This window comes from Gallinula chloropus (genome assembly GCF_964237585.1).
Source record: "Gallinula chloropus genome assembly, chromosome: 2".
In the NCBI taxonomy this organism is placed as follows: Eukaryota; Metazoa; Chordata; class Aves; order Gruiformes; family Rallidae; genus Gallinula; species Gallinula chloropus.
Genome location: NC_140086.1, coordinates 81,664,995 through 81,686,915, shown reverse-complemented (window position 1 = coordinate 81,686,915; position 21,921 = coordinate 81,664,995). Strand labels below are relative to the sequence as shown.

General features: G+C 36.3%; 1 protein-coding gene across 2 annotated transcripts in view; it reads left to right on the top strand.

Moving 5' to 3' along the window:
• Positions 1-21,921, top strand: part of CDH18 (cadherin 18) — a gene marked incomplete at both ends in the record, with an annotated part of 179,236 nt that overhangs the window by 146,723 nt on the left and 10,592 nt on the right. For both annotated transcript variants that reach the window (XM_084280353.1, XM_084280352.1), the window contains 3 exons: positions 2,320-2,456; positions 14,730-14,851; positions 21,120-21,237. In XM_084280353.1, the coding sequence (XP_084136479.1) occupies positions 2,320-2,456; positions 14,730-14,851; positions 21,120-21,237 (377 nt within the window). The remainder of the gene's footprint in view (positions 1-2,319; positions 2,457-14,729; positions 14,852-21,119; positions 21,238-21,921) is intronic.

The following is a 21,921-nucleotide window of genomic DNA, read 5'->3' as shown; positions in this document are numbered from 1 at the left end:
GACTTTGCAACAATTTTTCAAAACACTTCCATGACAAATAAGCACTTTGGGAGTCTTGAAAATATGTGTTTCTTGGAAGACTGAGACCTGCTGAGGCACAGGAAAAATCAGTTGTTCTGAAACTAAAAAGCAAGTCTCAGTTCCCAAATAAAGACTTGTGGGTACTGTCACCAAAATACCAGTAAGATAGTTGTGTGGTCCTTTTTCTTTTGGTTGGGTTTTAGTGGGTTCTCAGAGAATTCCGATATTCCTCATGAGCAACATAAAATTTCTTGGATAGCTATAACATTCAACTTGTCATGATCAATAACTGATGTATATTGTTCAAGAGATTTCTTTTAAGTCATCTCCTGAATTTACTAAACACTGAGAAGCATACCAGCTTTTGGAAATGTGTCTGCAATGCCCACTGTGATTCAGCAATTAGAAATTCAGTGTATTTTTTGTTCTTTTTCTGGCAACATCTAATTTTGATTTTTTTTTTCATCCAGTTTGGGAAGCAGTAACTAAATAATGTCCTCTGGAAAAAAAAAAAAATCCTAACTTAAATTCTTGAAAATGCTTCCCCCATCCCCTACAGAACCAAGGGGATGCTTTCATTATGGAGACAGTTTGAGCCTGTTACTTGTTTGAAGAAACTTCAGCTGCCAACCTGAACATCCAAAGTGTCTTTATTGAGCATTTCTGGTGTATTTTAGAATGAGGTATTCTCAGGTGTTGGTAGTTAATGAACCTCACATAGGTTCTGACTACAGCTCAGGTAGGAGACAGCAAGCTAAATCCTTACTCCAGATAAATATAAAATGGGTGGGATTGGAGGTTTGCATTTTCTCCAACAGCTCCCACAGTCATATGGGAGTTGTTCCACTCTTCTTGATGTTGAAAGGAAAGATGTAGAGCGACAGGAAGGAAAGATCTTCTAGCCTACTTTTGGCTGCTTTGATTTCTAGTGCCTGACCTACAGTTCTTTAATTGCTGAAAATATTGGAAGTGTGAAAAGAAAATTTTGCATGCCACGGGCCAAAATAGAATATTGTAAGGCAGATGTAAAATGCTTCTTGTAGGTGTGAGAGATGGGTTCTGCTTCTCTCCAACAAGGAAGCTCTAACCTAAGTTTCAAGTCCGAGCTGGCTTTTCCATTGAATGTCCTATCCTTTGACCAGTTAAGGTCACTCACTCAAATTGCTCTCTCTTCCTGTAGTGCTTTATTTCTTCTGTTTTTTCACAAGTCATTTCTTACTTCAGTATATCATTCAGTGAAATGTTTGTTTCTTGTCTGTTTTTCCTTTTCTCAAATAGTTTAAGGAAGTAAATTGCAAGAAAAATAAAACTTTTTTTTCTTTTTCTTGGCAGCTTTTGTGTGCACCACTTTTTATTAGCTTGCAATTGCACTTTTGGTGATACAGAAATGAGGGCAGTTGGATGGTACAAATAAATCATTTTGACCTATATATAGCTTCCATATATTAAAAACTTCACAGAATGAAAGCAGGGCTGACAAATTATCAGGAAAACAATTATGGTATATAAAAGTCTTAGAACCCTTTACCTTATTTGTCTGAAGTTAGTGAAGAAGGTTTGACAGTGAACTGTAATTGCTTCATTTGTTAAAAGCTGTGGTAAATGAGTCTGGCTTGGAGAAAAAAAGTCTTGTCAATCTCTCCTTTTGTGCTTCCTCCCATTGCTTCCATTAGCCACTTCAAGGCTTTTACTTTTACTGCTGGGCAAAGTGCCCAGAAGACAAGGGAGTTAAACAGGGCTGCGTAGCTCTGCTTCTGGGCTAGCAGCAGTTGTAGCTCTGTGAATCAGACATCTCTGCTACTAGTCTCTGTAATGGTTATGTTCAAAATGGCTGATGTCGTCATGGCATCATCTTCATGTCAGAGAGGCATGATTCAGAACAGGTACTGGGACTGAGCATACTGGTTTGCAGTGACAAGCCAATAAGCAGAAGAGTAATATCTTAATATCTTTCTGTTTTCTTTTCTGCCTTTCCATTTTTATGATTTTTAGTCAAAATATATGAATATCTTACCTCTGACAGGATTGTATACTGCTGTGTAAAATATCACCTGTTAGCAATTCATATCTCTGTGACTCACAGTGGAAACCTTGTTATGTATCAAAAGAAATGTAGCATTATAAAAGGAATGAAATATGGTGTTACTTTGGGTGTCTCCATAATATGTAATCTTTCTTAGTGTGATTTTTAAAAAAAATTCTATGATTTTAAAAGCTTGAAGGTAATATGTAGCTTTCCGTTACTTTGCATTATACGTACTACAGTGAGTATATCTTTATTGTTTGATTTCTTCATAGGTATTTCATTGATCATAACACAGAGGAAGATAGTTATTTCACCATTGATGCTGGTACTGGGACCATTAAGACTGCCAAGACCTTTGACAGAGAGGAGACACCTTGGTACAACATCACAGTGGCTGCTTCTGAGATAGGTAAATAATATATCTGGTATAAAATATAAAACAAGATTTTAAGAAATACTGTCTTGAGATGTTACGTTACTTTTAACACCATTAGGTTTCTTAGGCAGTTTGGATAAAGGAGAGTTTTCTTTGTGTGCAAATTCACTAATTGCACAGGATGGCCCCACATGCCTATGTGATTCCACCTGTATAATTTTATCATGTTTTTCTGTATGTGATAGAAGACTGCAAGTTTACCCAGAAACAGTTCCAAGCATTCAGCGTCCCAAAATCAACAGCTTGCCCTATTTGTGGGTTTTTTTTCATATATCTTGGAAGATTACACAATGCAGTACTGTCTGAGAAATTAATCCTTAATTCTTGTGTCTACTATTAACCTATTTTAGCGAATTACATGTTAAATATGCCAATATTAATTTATATCTGGCAAGTGCCTAGTAGTTGCTGATTATCAGGGTATACCTCTGGCCTTTTAACAGGCAAATTGCTAAGTAAAGATGTGATAAATACTCACTTATGTATTTGAAAGGCCTCTGATGAATTTCCATTGCTTCAGATAAGCCCTGCAACAGTAAAGAAATGTCTGACTGAGTAGACCCAGATATATTTATATGAGGGAAGGACGGTGTAAAGAATATTTGTTAGCCTTTTTATTACAAGGTCTTTATTTTGGCATGGTCAAAATTTTAAAATTAAAAATAGAACAAACCAAAGAAAAAAAAGGAAAAAAAAAGGAAAAGAAAAAAGAAAAAAAATCCAGCCTGGATTGACAGATCCAATCCTACCACAAGCACTCTTTGGGATACTGTCTTTCAGCGGCAGTGATTTGGATCAAAACTGTGAACTGACATATGCCTATTCATTTCCTTTTTCTTTTTCTTTTTCCTTCTTTTTGGTGTATTCTATCATTGCCAGAAGACACAGGTTTTACCTGTAACAGTTGACTGACATTATTGAGCCCCCTCTGCTTTCATCTGTTCCATCTCTGGGTATAAATGGAATCTGATCTGGCACTATATCAGTAGCATATGCTACAGCACAAACATATTTTAAAGGGACAACAAATTGTTTCTTTTTATTGTACCTGATTTTGCAACTAAATTGACTTTTGGAACTAAGTAAATTTCTATTGTAACTAGTGAAATGTGACTTTTATGATTAGCTCTTTAAGAAATGTAACCACTGACGCTATAGTGTGATTGACAGTGTCTTTGTATATGATGTGCAGGGTGAAATAAAATACAATTTAAGCCTAATCATAAGCAGGTGCATAGTAAATGTTAATTTGAATTAAGATTTAAAAGCCATGTTACCACATGCTGAAGAAAGGAGTGGTCACTAGTCTTTTTGGGAAGCCGTCCAAATCTCATTATTTTGCAGAAATAAATCAGAAAGGCATTAAACTTCAATGTAGCTTTCTACACATTATTCATATCACATGGTCAGATGAGTGGTAGTACATGTACCATGCTGAGAGAACAGTACAGGGAAGGGAGAAGCATTATGTTTATTACTAAAAGAGAATAGAATGAATAATTAGGGTAAAATTACTTTTTTTTTTTTTTTTTAAGACAGCATGTTTCGAGTTCTCCACTCCAAGTGCAACCTGTTAGAGGAAAACAGATTTTTTTTTCTCTCCCTTGCATTGCCTTTCTTAATGTTAAAGGTGGGGTTGGCAAGAAAAGTAAAACCATAATGACAGTTTGAAAAAAACCTCATTTGATTATGGAAAAAGGAAGACACAGCAATGAAGAAGAGATGGATTTCAGACAAACTGACAGGCAGCTTACATGACAGGCAGTCTTTCCTTGTGTCTACTTCTTTGGTCATTTTCTTACCAATAGTGATTTGGAAATTATAATACCGCTGTACTCTTCCAAATCCATTTTGAAATCTGTAATTGGCTATGTGATGGAAGAAGGAGCATATGTTATGTATCAAGGCCAAAAACTCTTATCTTAAGTGCTAGGTACCCCATATCTGCAGACTTTTGTGACATTCAATTTCAAGTCTATGTACAAGGAGTTGCAGAACTAAGACTAAAGCTGAAAATTAAGTGAAAGCTGTCACTTAATTTAATTGTTACTTAGCTGTTAGAGTGGCAGTCTTCAAGTTCATCTGACATGGTAGAAGGCATTTGTAGCTTCCTACACCACTTGCTTAGCCAGGAACATAGCAGAATATACACAGCCCAGAAAATTGTACTGCTTCAGCAATAAGAGGTGCTCTGCTGAAATAATGTTTTGGTTATAGTTTGTTTCTTGAAATGTTTTCTTCACTTGACTTTACACTATACTTCATAGACAGAATTCAGTTTCTACTGATCCTCTTTTGGGCAGCTATTTGTGGCTGTGCTTATTTTATGCAAAAGAAATTTAAAATCAACATCATATTTCTACCCTCAAATGTGTGATAACCTTCGGCTTTATTGTTTCTGAACCTCTTATGAGACATCTATTTCATATTTTGGCTCAATATGTGATATATGCTCTGCACTGATCAAATGTTCCCTCTGATATCAGAGGAAGTTCTACCACTTTCCTCTGTGGGACTAACGCCGATGTAATGATCAGTGTCTTTTCTGTTGATATGGATGCTCCTAAAGTACACTGGAGTTCATCGCCATGAGAACTGATGGGGCAATCTTTTAACAGCATAGAGTTTTGGAGAGTGGGATTTTGGTGCCCGGGGAACAGTACTAAAGCTGTGGCCTTGATTGTTTCAGAATTAGTACTTCTTGAAAACTCCTTGTGGCATTAGAGAAGATGATTAATTGATGTTATATTTTATATTGAAGGATCTGCAGTCTATGTTTGAGGCAGGGGGAAGGAGTACATATTGATTTTAAAATACAGTCTCACACAGAATTATTCACTTTTAATTAGCTTGTTAGAATTCTTTGAAAAAGGTTATAAAAAAATATTTGAAAGAGGAAGGAGATAGAATTTGCTTTACTCTATTGAAGTCTTTTGGCCAAGTCTTTGTCAAGACTAACAGAAATGGGAAAATACAGACCAAGTACACAAAGTTTTATAACACGAGAGACATATTTAGAGGAAAGAAATAGAGTCATAGTGAATGGTTCTTCTTTTGGGAGTGGAATAAGTTGAAAGCAAACTATTTTAAGGAGTGGTATAGGATCTTTCAATTAGCCTCCTTAGCTACTAAGAATTAAGGAAGATTGAGAGAAACTCATGTGAGAAGAAGACACGCAGAAGTATGAGTGGATAAATTAACTGTGAAATGGGTTGAAAATTGTCTGAAACAAAAGGTTGTGATCAGCAGCCCAAAGTACTGCTGCAGGCTGATCACTAGTGGAGTGCCCCCTGGGGCTGATGCTGGATTCAATAGTATTTAATCTCTTTATTAATAACCTAGTTGATGGGACAAAGTGCACTCTCAGCCAGTTTGCAAATGACACAAACTGGAGCAATGGCTGAAACATCACAGCATCATGCGGCTGTCCAGACTGGAGAAATTGGTCAACAGAAGCTAGTGAAGTTAAGTAAAAGAAAATGCGGAGTCCAGCACCTGGGGAGGTCCAGATCTGGTCTCCCCAGTACAAGAGAGACGAGGAGTAACTGGACTAAGTCCAGTGAAGGGGCATGAAATCATTAGGAACTGAAGCGTGTCATACAAGGAGAGGCTGTAATAGTTGGGACTGTTCAGTCTGGAGATGAGATGCCTCAGATGAATCTTATCAATGTTATTAAATACCTGATAGGAGGAGTAACAAAGCTGAGTAAAGATGAGCAAAGATGAGTACTCATCTGAGTAGTATCCAGTAAAATGACAGGGGGCCATGTGCACAAATTGAAATATAGAAAATTTAATTTAAATATAATAAGAAAAATGTGTTTACTTGGGATTTCTCAAAAATTGGGACAGGTTACCTATGGAAGTTGTGAATTCTGTGTTCTTGGAGATGTTCAAAACTGGTTGTGGTCCAGAGTGATGTACATCTAGTTGACCCAGCTTTAAGCGGGGGAGTTGAACTTGCTGATATATGGAGATGCCTTACAAGCCCAACCATTCTGTGATTTTCTGATATTGGGAAGTGCGTGTTGAATGTGGGGAAGAAAAAGGACAAGCATTTCCCACAAATAGTGATGTATTTTCAAAGAAAATCAGTGGCTATAAAATAATTGTTGGTGATTCAATTAAAGTTTTTCTCTAGCATATAGTAGACCTAGTAACAAAGGCAAAAGCAACAATAATAGTGAAACCCCACATCAAAACCCCTGCAAGAGAAAGATGGCACTAAATATATAAACAGCTGGACTTCTGCCAGTTCCAAAGCTAATTTCAGTTGGAAAAATAAACATGTACTTTGAAGTCTGCAGTGCTGCAAATAGGACAAGTAATAGTATCTTTTTAAGGTTTTGAGCTCAATAAGAAGGAATAAAAAGCTCCAGGGCAAAATAAAAACTGGTGATTGAAGGAATCAGAGAACGTCTTGATTTGAGAATCAAAGTGAGGATTATAGCTTTCACCAGAAATTTCTACTTAGAAGATGAGGAAGACTGTGTCAGAAAACTCCTTTTAAGATATTAATTCTAGTAACTGAACTGACTGTTCAGGATCCGCTCAGTAGACAGAGAGCAGACCAGCTTTTAGATATGGCTTTCAGATTATGCTAACGTCAAGAGATTACCGGGATTCATAAAGTACTGGACATTCAGATGGATAATAAGAATATCCGTGGTTATAATAAGAATATCCGTGGTTATAAAAAGAAACAGGACTTTTTGAAAGCAAGATAAGTGCTTCTATGTTAGGGCAGATCCAGAGATTTACACAGCTGGTAAGTATACCAGTGTGTAAAAGAGATTTCTGGGTTTACTAGATCATTAGCCTTTTCTGAACGAAGTTGTGGTGTTCTTGAGTGCCTCCAAAATACTCTTCAATAGTGGAGAATGGAATAGCAGATAATTTCCTACTATTTACCCAAAGGATTGACTTGAATGCCGTGAATGGAGTAATTTATCTCTGAAGGGTCCATAAATAGTTCCTAACCTGTAAAGCTGTAGAGACTTAAAGAAATGTTGGCAAGAGACATTAAAATATGACCATATAAAAGGATACTGCACATACAGAGCTTTGATAGCATGGTGTATTAGAAATCAAAATACTTAAGAGACATCATTATGCAATCAATTTTACAGAGAAAACAAAAATCTCCAAGGCATTCAGACACAGTCAGGTGTTTGAAGATAAACCAGAAATATTTGTCTTTGATTATATGTCTTCTGTATTTGCTTCTCCATGTATATTCTTCATAGTAGCTTCAGGGAATAAGTTAGCAAAGTGTTGAGTCAGAGCAATAATACCTCATTGACAAAATATGCAATACCATGTAATGTGATATTGAAAGGATCCCAGGAAAATACAGTCATTTCAAAAGACTGCTCAAATAAATAACTTTCAGAGATATTTTCACAAAGGGCAAATAAACCCTGTTCAGAATTAAAATTTGTGAAAATGCAGGACAGCTCACAAGAATAAGAATTTGCAACAATGAGCTTGCAAGAATTGGGACTAAGACATTGAAGTTAATTCTCAAATTATAACATAAGCAGGTTTTTTGTCCTTGAATTTTAGTAGAAACACAAGTGATAACAGAAAGATACATAGTTCAGAGGAAAGCAGGATGCACAGTGAAAAAAAATATTTTCAGCAATGACACATAAACCCGGTTGGGAGCCATATATTTACATTAAATAAACAGACAAAGTATATTATTATAGTGGGGGTACAGGGATATTGCCGCCTCATGATGCAGTCAGTGAGCAGCAAGTTATAAGAAGCATCTGCCGGTCTTTTTTTCATGTTTTGTTGTTGCAGTCCTCAGCAAAGTAAGATTTTGGTAAGAGATTAAAAATACATGTTACTTCTGACAGCAATATATGAGAACATCAGATGGAGAATGAGAACTGAAGAGAAATTGCAGATGTAAACAAAATAAACCTTTTAATGCTATTAAGAAGCACTCTGATTTATTTTATAAAAAGTAAAATCGGACAAAAATACACAATTCATTTCTGTTTATTTTGAAACAGATGAAAACAACATATGCATTGCCTGAAGGAAATAAATCTATGGAGTAATAGCATCCTGCCACACAGAATTGAAAGAATTAGAAAAGAACACAAAATGATGATGTTTTATTTTATAATTTTAAACTTTTTCACATAATCAAGAATAACTTTAATACCTTGTGTCAAATCAATTTTTGAAGAAAGATCCCTTTTCATGATGTAAAAGAAAGTAATCTAAATCAGAATGAAGTACTGTTACAGTGTTACCATCTCCTAACCCTCTAGGTTTGGTGGACATCAGGATGCTAGTTTAATATGAGTGAGTTTGTTGCTAGCTTTGTATCTTAGTATTTCTTTGAAGTAATTGTTTTCTTTCAGAAAATAAATACAGAATTTCCTCATAGTGAGTTTTGGTTTGTAATTTTTTCATCAAAGCGTTGATTTTGGGGTGTTTTGGTTTTTTTTTTTTAACAATGCAGAGGACACTTAAATAATGAAATTTGCTTATTTTTTTTAACTGTACAGGGAAATGTTGTTTTATGATTATCTCTATAAGTACATTACAGAACCAGACGTAAAGGTTTTAACTTAAACCCTGGCCCCACCAAGAAAAAAATCCCATTCATTCTTCATCTTTGTCCTCACTTGCATTCTGCCTGCTAGCTCAGTTTCAGAAAGTCTTTTGGTATCAGTAACAATTACTTTATATTTCCAAGAAATAGAATTTTCTACAAAAGTATTTCCTTAAATGTGTAGCAGACTAGAGTAGATTTTTAAAATTACAGGGTCTGAGTTTTAAGACTGCTTTTCTTATAAAGTAGTGACTAACTAGATTTCGGGTATCTTTTTGATGATGAGAGACAGACACCATACTGGTACCCTGTCCAAACTTTCAGTAACACACATTTTATTTTCAGCCTTGGTAGATTTCCTGCTAATGGACCGTAAAATCACAATAATGTGATTTGTAGCAGAATCTGCTGGCTTTTTAAATGTACATGTCGATAAGGAAAGGCTACACAAAACTAAAAAAAAAAAAGAAAAAAAGTAAAAGTTGTCAAAAGGAAGCTAGTTCTCCATCCTGCTCAAGAAGTGATGCTTCTAATTTCAAGTTCGATGTTTATTTCCCTGTTTATATTGGGTTAGTCATTGCCTTCTAGGCATGGAAGCCTAGAATTTTCTTCTCCTCTGGTTCTTGGGGAAAGGTATGATGAAGATATTCCTATGCTGTCATATAAAGATGGTGTAGGTTATGGCTCTTCCTGGCTATCAAGGTGGGTCCCCAAAGAAAAGAGAGTCTTTGAGATCACATGACAGTTCCCTGTTTCGGGCTTTGTGAATCAGTACCAGAATCTCAAAACAGACTTTTACGTCCACAGAACCAATGTACTTTGTGGTATATTTTATATCTACTCAAAAGGTGAGCACCAGTGTTTTCTACGAGCTGCAGAATTTTGCTTCAACTAAAGCAGAAGGAGTTGCTAGCTTGAGAGCGCTAAATGTTTTAAGTCTTCTGCAGTACTGTTATTCCTACTGTTGTTCCTGTTGCTACTACTGTTACCACTACCAGTATGATCCAAGATAAGTGGTCAGTGACTCCAGATTTATGTTCGTCAGTGTAAAGTCAAATTTTGCTGTAAGAAAAAACATTTTCTAGTTCACGTAAGGTAACTATTTAAAAGTACCCACTGCCTTAAGCAGAATAGAGCATTACACATTACTAGATTATGGAAAAAATTTAGTTTATCACATATACACTATCCTGAATTAAACCCAGTATTTTCTGAATATTAGCTCTCTCACTTCCATACCAGACATTCTTTCATCAATGCAGTTCTGCTTCCATACTATACTTTATCCTTCCAAGATCTGTGTTTAGTGTTCTAATATATCAAAACTGATCATTATTAGAGAAATGTGATGACTGCTTTCTACTTATCTTTAAAAAAAATACCAGAATTGATACTTGAACTTCCTAAGTATTGGATTGCCTTGTAAGGTCTTTCTGAAAATATTTTAAAGTAAGAAAGAGTTGTTATTGTACTGATTAATATTAATATTGATGAAGCAAAAGCATAGAGATTCATTCTAATCCGATGCTAGGTGAAGATTTTTTTCTGGATCACAAAAACATGTAAAATTGCTCCTTTTTTTTTTTTTAAATTCTCAGTCTTTTAAAATAGTTCAGATTGTCTCTGGGTTAAATTATTCCATCAGTTTTTGTAATAGCAATTGTTTCATTACACCTGTCTAGCTTAAAAAACCCAAAAGCAATTTAACAAAAAAATAACCCCAACTCCCAAACAAGCAAAAAGTTAAAAAATAAAATTACAAAAGACTGTTGATGTCAGGAGTGTTGTTCTGAATGTCATTCAGGTAGAATTTATTTTCATAAAGACCATGGGAATTTTGTTAATATGAAAGAAAGTCTCAGATAGCAGTAGCTTTATTAGAAAACTTTCTTTTAAAAGGGGTTCTAAAGTTTTCCCACAGAAATTAAAGGAAGGGAACATTCAAGACTTCAGACTGGCTGTTGGTAGGGATTTCTGTAAGTTCACAGAGGACTTTCTGGTGGAGAGGCTGATAGTGAAATTGATCACCTTCTAACATATTTAGTATTCTAGCAGAAGAACTATTTATTCTGGGGAAAGTCACAGAGATAAGAAAGCACATTCCTAACATAGGTGAATCAGAGCAATGTTTCTGATTCCGTTGCCCCTTAAAAAAGTGAGCATTCACTTTGAAAAAAATCTCTTTTGAACCACAAAGGTAGTAGGACACAGAATGGATCTGGCCATTTTATAATGCACAGTCTTGAAATATATGTCAAAACTGATTATCTTTAAATGGAAAAACTCACCAGCTGCTGCAAGAAATGTGTCTAATTAACAAAAATGTATAACTAAAAAGACCAGTTATTAGAGTGGTTTGGAGATTGCATGTGAGTTGTACACCTGAAAAAGGTTGGAGTTTATATTATAATAAACAACAAAACCTAACCTAAATAGATGTTTGTGAGGTTCCTCTTAATTCATTCTAATTATCTCGCCCCCATTATAAACTGTGCTATTGTCTTGTATACATATCTATGTAGTATGCACAGTCTGATAAACTTCAAGACTGTTTTGGCAAGTGGTGTTAATACTTCTATTAACATTTTGTACTAAGTAGGCTGTTAATAAGGAAATTTGCCTGCAAATGTCATTGAGCCCATCAGGTAACTTCTTTCAGAATGATACTAATAACACCTTGTGCATTGAGAACTCTCTTGAACCGGTAAGGTATTTATGAATTCTTTGTACTGTAAAGCAGCTGCAGAACAAACAGAAGTAAACTCTCTAAATCTCCATGAAATCCCTGTGAAAATAATGCAAATTTAACAGACTAGAATAAGACTGCACAGGGTAGCGGTGACAGGCATACAAAAGGACACATTCAAGATGGGGTAAATTGGTCTGATACACTTCCGACTAAAGCATCAAGAACAAAGCTCCTTTGAGTTGCTATTGTTAGGTATCATGTTCTGTAATTGTAATTAAGGATTTTTGTAATTGGATTGTCTGATGACATTGACAGAGGAAGTTACCTAAATGAGTTTGTAAGCTATATTTCAGTGAGCAATAAAAATACTCAAGCCCTACTGTTTGTGCTGTTCTACACAATCTCATGACCTACATCTAGGGAAGGAATGAAGATGTTTTTGTGTTAATACTCATACTGCAAAGGATGTCCTAGAGAGAAGATTGCTTCTTTCAGTAACAGGAGTAAAGTTAGATGAACAGTTCCTTTCTCCCAACTGCTTAATGAACAGCTAAGTGTTATTCTTCCTCACCTTCAGTTCATGTATTTCTAGCATTTTAACATTCTTTGGTTTTACACTAAAAGCATTTTCCTGATAGCAGTGATAAGCCACAGTCTTGCATGAAAAATAATTGGGATAGTCTACTTTAATCCCTTAGTTCACCTGTTGTAATTCTGCGTGGCTTGAAAAGGTGTAGATGTTGCAGGGGTGTCTTCTGCAAGAAGCAGCTCTCTGCAGGCCCAACAGAGAAAACACCAGCCGGCTCAAGGACAGAGTCATTGTTGATCAAGGCCAGGCCCATCAAGTGATGGTCACAGAGCCTCTGGGAATCAAATTTAGGAGAAAAACAACACAAGCAGCTGCTTTTTGCCACCAGAGAAGGGAGTGAGAAGGTGTAAGACACTGTGCTGGCACCAAGACCAGTGAAGAAGGAGGACGGGATGAGGTGACTGAGGTGCCAGAGAGAGAGAGTACCCTGCAACCCATGGAGAAGACAGTGGTGAAGCAAGCTGTTCCCCTGCAGCCCATGGATGATGATGTAGAGCAGAGATCCCATCTACAGTCCATGTAGGACCCCAGTGGAAACACCTGAAGGATGCTGCGGCCCCGTAGAAAGCCCAAGTTGGAACAACTTCCTGGCAGCAAAACTTACAGCCTGTGGAGACACCGACCCACACCGGAGCATGTTTGCTGGAGGACTTGTGACTCGGTGGGGGGACCAGGCTGGAGCAGTCTGGGCCTGAAGGTCAGTACCCCATGGAAGGGAGCCACACTGAGGTAATTGGTGAAGAGCTGAAGCACTGACAGAAAGGACTTACTTTGGAAAAGTTCGTGGAGGACTGTTTCCCATGGGTGGACACCTTCCTTGTGGAAGGGTGTGAGGAATCCCCCCCCGCTCCACACCATCTAAGAAGGAAAACAACTCGTGAGGAACTGACTGAAACGCCCGTTCCCCCATTCCCTGCCCCTCCCCATGCCACAATGGGGGTGAGGGGAAGAAAGGAGAGAAATCAGGAATAAAGTTAAGTCTGAGGCAGTTCAGCACAGCCTCACAAACACTAATTGCGGAATGATCACTCCTTGTCCTTATCTGAACTCCTAAGCCTCTCAATATATATTTTCTCCCCTGTCCAGATGAAAAGGGGAATGACAGAGCGACTTTGGTGGGTGTCTGGGCTACAGCCAGGGTCAAACCACCACATCTGTTAAAAAGGTATTCATAGTTTCAGGGTAAAACTCAAAATACCAAGAGTCAAGGAAAATTTCATCAAGAAAATATAATTTGCAAATCTGTAAATGTCTTCTGAGAATGTTTAACTTCTAACACTAATTGGGAAATGAGGTTCCAATATTATCCAAGTTGTCTTCCTTCTTTTGACTTTTTTGATCTCATTTCTAGTCTCATTTTATAGGGATAATTGACAGAGTTTCAAAAGTGAATTAAAATCATCAGGTCAATTTAGGCATATCAGTAAAAAAGGAATGATTGGAAAAATCTGAAGGGCCTTGTAAAGCCAAGACTGTGTGACTAGTATCCCAGGTGAAAACAGAGAAAGATAAATCTCTCACTTTGTCAAAAGAAACTTCAATGTACTCAAATATTCTTTCATTGGGATCTGCATGTATCTTTGAAGCCAAAGATGAATCTAATCAATGTTATTCAGAATTATGACCAGAGGCTGTTAAAGGTGTGACAAATCTAAGGCAGTTTACAAATGACCCTTTTTGATGGAAGCATGAAGTGGATTAATCAAGATGAAAATGATCAAGGTGAATGAAGTTTAAACTGCTGCAGTTTCTCTCCCCCTCCTCACCCCCACCATAAGCACACACAGGGGCATGCACTTTTTATAATGTCAGTCTGTAAGACCCCGTTCTTACATCTTGTTGTGTTTGAATAATTGGCTTCGCAGTCTTCTACTGACAGTTGTATTTACTTGGTAAAAGTAGCTTGAAAAATGTTATGTTTACGTGTGCCTATGCATTCATATTTTTTTATTTTGGTATTTTATTTCCTAAACTCTTTAAGGGACTGAGAAAAATAAAGATGTTTTAATATTTTTCTTATTAGATTTTATTCAATACTGATGACATTTCCACATTCATTACAAAGCAATTGATCATTTCTTAGCATATGATGTGACTGTAGATGATAAATCCAACAGCTTTGTCCCACTTCATTTCCAGACTAACTTGCATTTTTATTGATGTGATATAAGAGTGACTTAAGACTCATACCATACTTTCTACTTTTTTTTTTGTAATTATTTTTCAAAACAGTTAGGAAGCACAGCAAAGAGCATCTTTTAGTATCTTGCTATCTGAATGTCTGCAGCTGTATTGAGTTCTCATCCAGTTATGTGAAGAAGCCTTGTTTAAATTGAGGATGTGACAGAATGTTGAGTATTTCAAAAGGCCTAATTCCCCTTGTGTATTTTGCAGACAATCCTGCGCTAGTGAGCCATGTTCCAGTTGGTGTTAGAATTTTGGATGTCAATGACAACCCTCCAGAGCTTGCCAGAGAATATGACGTAGTCGTCTGTGAGAATGCAAAGCCTGGTCAGGTAACACTCACAGTTACCCTCCTACTGAAAAATAATTACTTTATTTATGATACATATGTAAGAAGTTTGATTAGAGGAACGCAAGTCATAATTCTTTCTGATTAAATGTACATATTTCACATTCATTCAACTTTTTAATTGTATTAGGCTGAAGTAAGAAAGTTTCTGAAGTTGTTAAATATATCACTCTTATTGCTGAAAAAAAATACCCAAACTATCTTAAGTAAAGAGAGGCAAAACCCATTGTGTAAGATAATTGGTGGAATTTGACAAGTGACAGTCTTAAATCAGATGGATAAAGCAGATTTAACATCTCTCAAATAAGTGCTCATGGTAGCAAGGTTTCAAATGCAGCTCAGTGAAATATCTGGCATTCTCACCTTTTGCATGTTGGTTTCCTTTGTTTGTGCAGGGTCATTATGGAATAGATGTTGAACGCATTTTTAACTACTATGAACGTGGTGGGAGTCAGAACTGAGACTGCATAGCTGAATCACATTCCAGCTGCTGCTCTTGTAATCATATAATCATGGAATCATTTAGTTTGGAAAAGGTCATGGAGCCCAACTCTTAACATAAACCTGCCAAGTCCACCACTAAACAATGTCCCTGAGCACCACATCTACATGGCTTTTAAATACCTCCAGGGATGGTGACTCCACCACTTCCCTGGACAGCCTGCTACAATGCTTGACAAACCTTTTGGTGAAGAAATTTTTCATAATATCCAATCTAAACTTGCCCTGGTACAACTTGAGACCGTTTCATCTTTTCCTACAACTTGTTATTGAGGCACTTCATTGCGGTCAGTGGATTGACAGTTTTACCAAGTGCCTTTTCTTTTTTTGCATAGATTGAGCCCTTACCCAGCACTCTATTTTGGTTTTGCGTTATTGCACAGGTTGTAAGTTGCAATTGTGAGCTCATATCATATTACTAGTCATAACAGTTTTCTCATCAAACCTTTAAAAGTGGTGTGTATAAATGAATAGTGGCATAATTTCTATTTTTAAGATTGAGGCTATAAAAGTACTGTAGTTCATCAGACTATAGGCTGACCAAGGTTTTCTTGACTCTAATAGTGACCAGAAGCTGACACCTAAAGAGCAGTATAAGAACATGGCAAGCATGTGTGGTGCTTACCCTAAACATTTCCCTGCTCTCAAATAATTTACAGATCATTTCCCGATCCAAATGTCATTTCTGTGTTTTCAATAATCCTGTAAAAACCATCTCATGGGAATCTCTCCAGCTTTTCCTACAACAAATATGAACTTTTGATATCTGCAATCTCATGCATCAAAGAATTTTACAATTTAATTACATGCTTCAGGAAGACCTACTACCATTTTTTTAATCAACCCACTCTATCTGCAATTGATATTTAACAGTTCTTGGGAAAGAGAGCGAGCAGTTGATCCCTATTTATTATCCTTGTGCTAGCCATAAATCTTTAGCACATCTGAGACATCTCTTGTCCAGAATGAAGAGTCCTACTTCACTTAGACAAGCCATGATAAAGCCCTTAAGACTTTTGATAATTCATTTTGTCCTTCTCTAAACTTTATCCAATTCCTCTCTATTTACCTTGAGATGGGGAATCAAGAGTCAAGGTCCAGGTATGCAGTGGTTTATAATACTTATGATAGTTTATGTTTTATAGTATATGATGTTCTCTATTCCTTTCCTAGCAATTCCTAACAGTAGCTTTGCTTTTTAACCACTAGCAAGCATGAAATGCAAAAAACCTGCCTGCCACAACACCAGTATCATTGGAAGTAATGGTCAGCTCAGAGGTCATCATGATGAACATGAAGTTATGACTTTCATCAGTCCTGGCTACCGAGGACTGGAAGGTGTCAGCCCTTCCTCTTTTCTTCCTTAACAGTTCAGTATCATAAGTAGATTTGGTGGGCTGATTATTCATGGTCTTTATAAGACATTTGTTATTACACTGACCAACAAGTGTTTCACCATAAATCTATGTGGAGTAGTAAATTTCTGTGCATTCCTCTCCTTGTGAAATAGAAAATTTACAGAAGAGACCCTATTTCCTGTCTTGTGAGCCAGTTTTTGTCTCATGACTGCATTGTGTTCTTCAGTATTCTTACTGAGACACAGCCTTTGAAAATCTAAGTAGGTCTATCAATGAATATCTTTTAATAACATGCTTATTAAAGCAAAAAACCTCAAATAAAGCCAAATATAGAAGAATTAGAACTTTTAAGAGATTTTTTTAATTAAAAAAGGACGTAAAATCTTTTAAACATTAATTAGAATTACATTCAAGATATTTAGATATTTTAAAATTATATAATTTAACAACAATTGTTAAATTGTTATGATTGATAATAAGCTAAAGAGTGCAGTGAATGTAGCTCAGAAATTCGGTTTTCTGGAGCAGTGTTGTTGGTGGTGAGTAGCTAGTATTTCTTATTAGCAAAGTTTTGACTCGCCAGTAGTAGCTTTGCAGATGGAAATTTATGAGAGAGATGTTGAAAGGATCAAATAAGTTTTACTGTAACAACATTTGCTGCTGATTTTGGTCAGCATTGCATTTTCCTCTGAGGTATTGTTGCAAGCATGAGTGACTCCTGACCTCTGTAGCATTGCAGTTTCACACCCAAGATTAGTGCTACCATGAAGGACTCCACAAGCAGTAGTTTAATACGACAGGCTGGATCAGCATGCTTCTGTATTCTCGAGCTAACAGGACTTCGTTACCCACATGACATGCACTAGTTTTTATTCATGTTGCTCAACAAGGCTTCAGAAAAGATTGTGAAACCACAGCACTGTTCAAAAGCCAAGCAAACAAACAAACAAACAAACAAAAACCCCAACAAAAAGTATACGGCTCTTACTCAGAAGATCCTATTGTCTGCTTTAGGAAAGAAAATGACAGTTTTCAACAAATATTAAGGAGGGACAAATGACCAAGGATTGCTCAACAAGGCACATATTCCATATGTGGAAAGTATGCGCTGCAGGATGGCTTTGAATCATCAAAAAGGCAATATGTATTCTGAGTTATCCATCATCTTGTGAGAATGATTCATAAGATTTATCACTAAAGAATAAACTCTGTCAGGTACTGCTGAGCACTTCTGCTTGACTAGTGCTTTGGGGTTGGGCTCCAGCCCTGCAATGCCCTGTAATAGTCTTTATTGCCTGGCTCAGTATGTCTATTTTCAATTTATTAAGTGCAAGATAAACTAACCAATAGGTTGTCATTGGAAAACTTTCTGTGTGTCCTTGTTTATTTTCAGAAGAGGCTTCTATGGAGAGAAATCACAGTATCATTTAGTTGCACAGCCTCCATCTCCTGCTACTTTTTCCAAATTTATTTACTTAAAAAAAAATCAAAAAAATGCACAAAAAAAGCCAAAATCAAAACCCTGCAAGGCCATAAAACTCTCAAAATAAATCCCAATGGGAGAAACAGCAATGTAAAAAAAAAATTAAATTAAATGGTTTGTAGTGGAAAGTGAAGGAGTAAAGCGTTGACAGTTACCCAAATGCTTCCAAGTTCAGTGTTTGTCCTGGCAGAGTATGAACCTGTTACAATATCAGAGTAGATCTGCTTGTTATATTTACTATAGTTCTCCTGAAATTACATTGTTTGAGTGCTTTTCAGAGAAATAATAGAAAAAGTTGTGATAGTTGTGAAGTGTCATTTCCTTGACGCTATCCATCACTGTAAATTAACACACTGGTGTGTGTAAGTGTGCATGCGTGCACACACACATGCGTAAGGACATATATGTGAGTGATCACACAGGCACAGAAACAGGTGGATACATACTGTTCTGACAGCATGAAATACCACACCCTGGATCCTGTTATTTCTGATAGCCAAAGGAAATCAATGTTAGCTGTCCAGGAATGCCTCTGTTATACAATTGTCTTATGTGTATATTTACTTGTTTATTGATTCATTTCTGAAAAGGATCTGAGTAGAATTTAGTACCTGCTCCCTATCCTTTTCAATTAGTTCTCCTCCATTCCTGAAATTATTTCATTTTCTTGACCATTCTTGACTTTAAAATCATAGCACAACCTTTCAGTTTCATCGCTTCAGTGCTGTCAGGCAGGCTTTACAGCAGCTGAGGTTCCATGTCTACATTTTTGTTTTAATCAGCTTTGGTAAGGTGTATGTTAATGTCTGTTAATAGGTCTTTCATTAGTTGGCCTATTAATCAGAAAAGGGTTAACAGGACATTTGAATGTCAAGAGGACACAGACCTTTGTTACTCACTTCTGAATGAATGTCTTAAAAATCTTTTCCTTAGAAAGCGAGAGCTTTTTCTGAAATAGTGTGAACTTTCTTCTGTCAAAAATATTTTGACTTGTCCTATAACACATAAAATGTCTATTTTTCACATGGAAAAGCATGATTTCTATACCATCTGGTGCTATACTTTTTCCATACATCGGTGAATTCAGGGGATACTCAAATTTCCATGTGTGAAATCAGGGAACATGGACAGTGTATTTTATTCAGTTTCAAAATTAGTCTTAAAAGCAAATAAATGAATTTTATACTAGTTTTGTGGCACTGAGGTCTTGATCAAAGGTTTGGGGTTTTTTTCAAAATGGCTTGTTCCTGAAGAAACTTTCTTTAAAAATAGCACTGACTGTTCTACGTAAGAAAGGGCAACAAGATGGAAATTTATCTACTACTGTCAAATAAAAGCTGAAAGTGCATGACAAAACAACTTATGAACAGCAATGATGATTTATAAACAATATTTAATAAATTAAAATGTGTTAAGTCTGTTTTGGCTGGGTTTTTTAACAGCTACTTACGGTATTTGACAGTATTTTTAGCCTTTGGGTAATAACAGAAACAGAGTCTCTTGAAAATATTCTTCCATCAACTTTTTGTGTCTTTCTTTGCCTAATACCATTTTGAAATCATTGACTAAATATATCCATCTCATACAATCTTACATTTCTGTTTTCACATGATAACTGTTTCAATAGCATACATACCACCTGTGCAAAATTCAAGAGGACACTTAGCTTTTGCCAAGCCTTTTCACCAATATTGCCATGACTTTCATATACTGCATGACTATAGAAGTTTCAGATTTATTTTATTCTGCTACAGTTCAGTAAAAAAAGTATTACAACAAACTTAAAATATTCTCAGCAATTAGCATCAATATTGTTATATATATTGTTGTGTATATAATCTATATAATGTTCTCTATTGTGAACAGTCAGTGGAATAAATATTGTACTCTATTGTCCTTAAAATACATTTATTTTGCTTCTCTTACATGAGTGGAGGTAGGGAACTGTGCACTGTCTTTTAGTTTTAAAACAGACCAAAACACTTGAGCCTGCACTGTTTGTGCTTCAGGTTGAGTCCAGATATACTACAGCTGAACGCTGAACAGAAAAATTCTCATGAAAAGAGTGTTTTCCCTCCCCCATTTATGTTTCCCTCAGGATATCTATCCGCTCTGTGCAGCAGTGTGTGTGGGCTTCACTGCCTATATCACAAGAACAACTTTTATTAAATTCTACTTCAGCACTTGAGCTTCCAGGCCCAGCATGAAAATGAAAGCAGAGGTAGAAATATTGCTTGGTCACACATTCCAAAAGCTTAGCTCAGTTTTAGTTGAAAGTAAATTTTAAAAACCACCAGGGCTTTTGAAGGCAAAGGTTCTATCTTTCAGAAATATCTCTCCCATACATGGTTGCTATATCTAATTCTGTTCCTTTTGGGAAAACCAAACTAAAACATGTGTGGCTGCTCTTTTCTCCAGCAATTTAAACCCAATTCTTAACAGGAATTTTAAACAGAGAGCTGGTATAACATACCTGCAATTTTGGCTAAACAATTATTTTTCCAAACCAATTTGAAGTGCATCTGTTTAGCAGGATGGCAAGCAGATCATGCTCTGTATAGACTATCCTAGTTAAGTCTGAATTTTGGCTCCACGAAGACAGACACTTAGGTGAAAGTGTGCTTCTGAAAGTCACCAGGATACAATGCAGAGAGTGAAATTCTCTTCCAGGTCCTGACTGTATCAGAATATCAGAAAGTGCAGATGCTTTAGATGCTTTTATCTAGGTCTGATGTGTGGTTCCTAAAATATTTCATGCTAGAGAAATCAAGCTAATGGCCCAGTCATTTGAATTTAGCATCAGTCAAGTAGAAAATTAAAATAAGCTGAGTTTGAGCATCCTGCTGAGGTCAGGTACCATTTGGGTCAAGTTCAAATTTCACCACATTCACTGTTAACTTTTATTTCAGGTAATTCAGACTATCACTGCAACCGACAAAGATTCCTCTGCAAATGGGGCAAGATTCCATTTTTCCCTTGATGAAGGGCTTTCTTTGAATCCCAACTTTACTCTAAGGGACAATGAAGGTAAATCAAACACATGAATCTCTAAGAAATGGGTCTCTCTTTTCTCTGGGATGTCTAATCAAATGGAACAATATCCATGAGTTTCTTGATGGAAAGGGAAAGCTGTAATCTGTCTTCACTGAACTGGCTGATATCAAGGATATGGTATCTACAAAATATTGCAAAATATGAATAATCAGCTATCGCATTTTATTTTTGTATTCTACTTTATTTTAGCATTTATTCTTCATATGTTCAGGAATGTTTTTTAAAAGTGGATTAATGAAAAAGAGGTTGGTAATTTGTTCTATTTCTCAGTGAAAAGCACTGAGAGGGTACTGTCAAGGTTATTGCTGGTTATTACTTAAAGGAGGAAATAAGAATTTAAGTGATGTAAATGTTAGAGTCATGCTTACTTTTATGGATATGATAGCAAGAGTGGGTCCTTCAGTGTTTCCTGGATGGTAGTCCTCATGCCCTTCCTAACAAAGTGTGCCTGAGAAGTACAATCAGTAATTCATACCAGATAGCCTGAGAAGGGAAAAGACCTTCAGAGTCCTTTCAGTCTCTCAGACCCAATCAAGTGTTTCTGAACATTTAGTGAATCAAAGAACCATCCAGTCTTAAAAACAAAACAAAACAACAAAAACAAACAAACAAAAAACCCAACCAAAAACCAAACCCAAGCCCAAATTGTTCTTACTG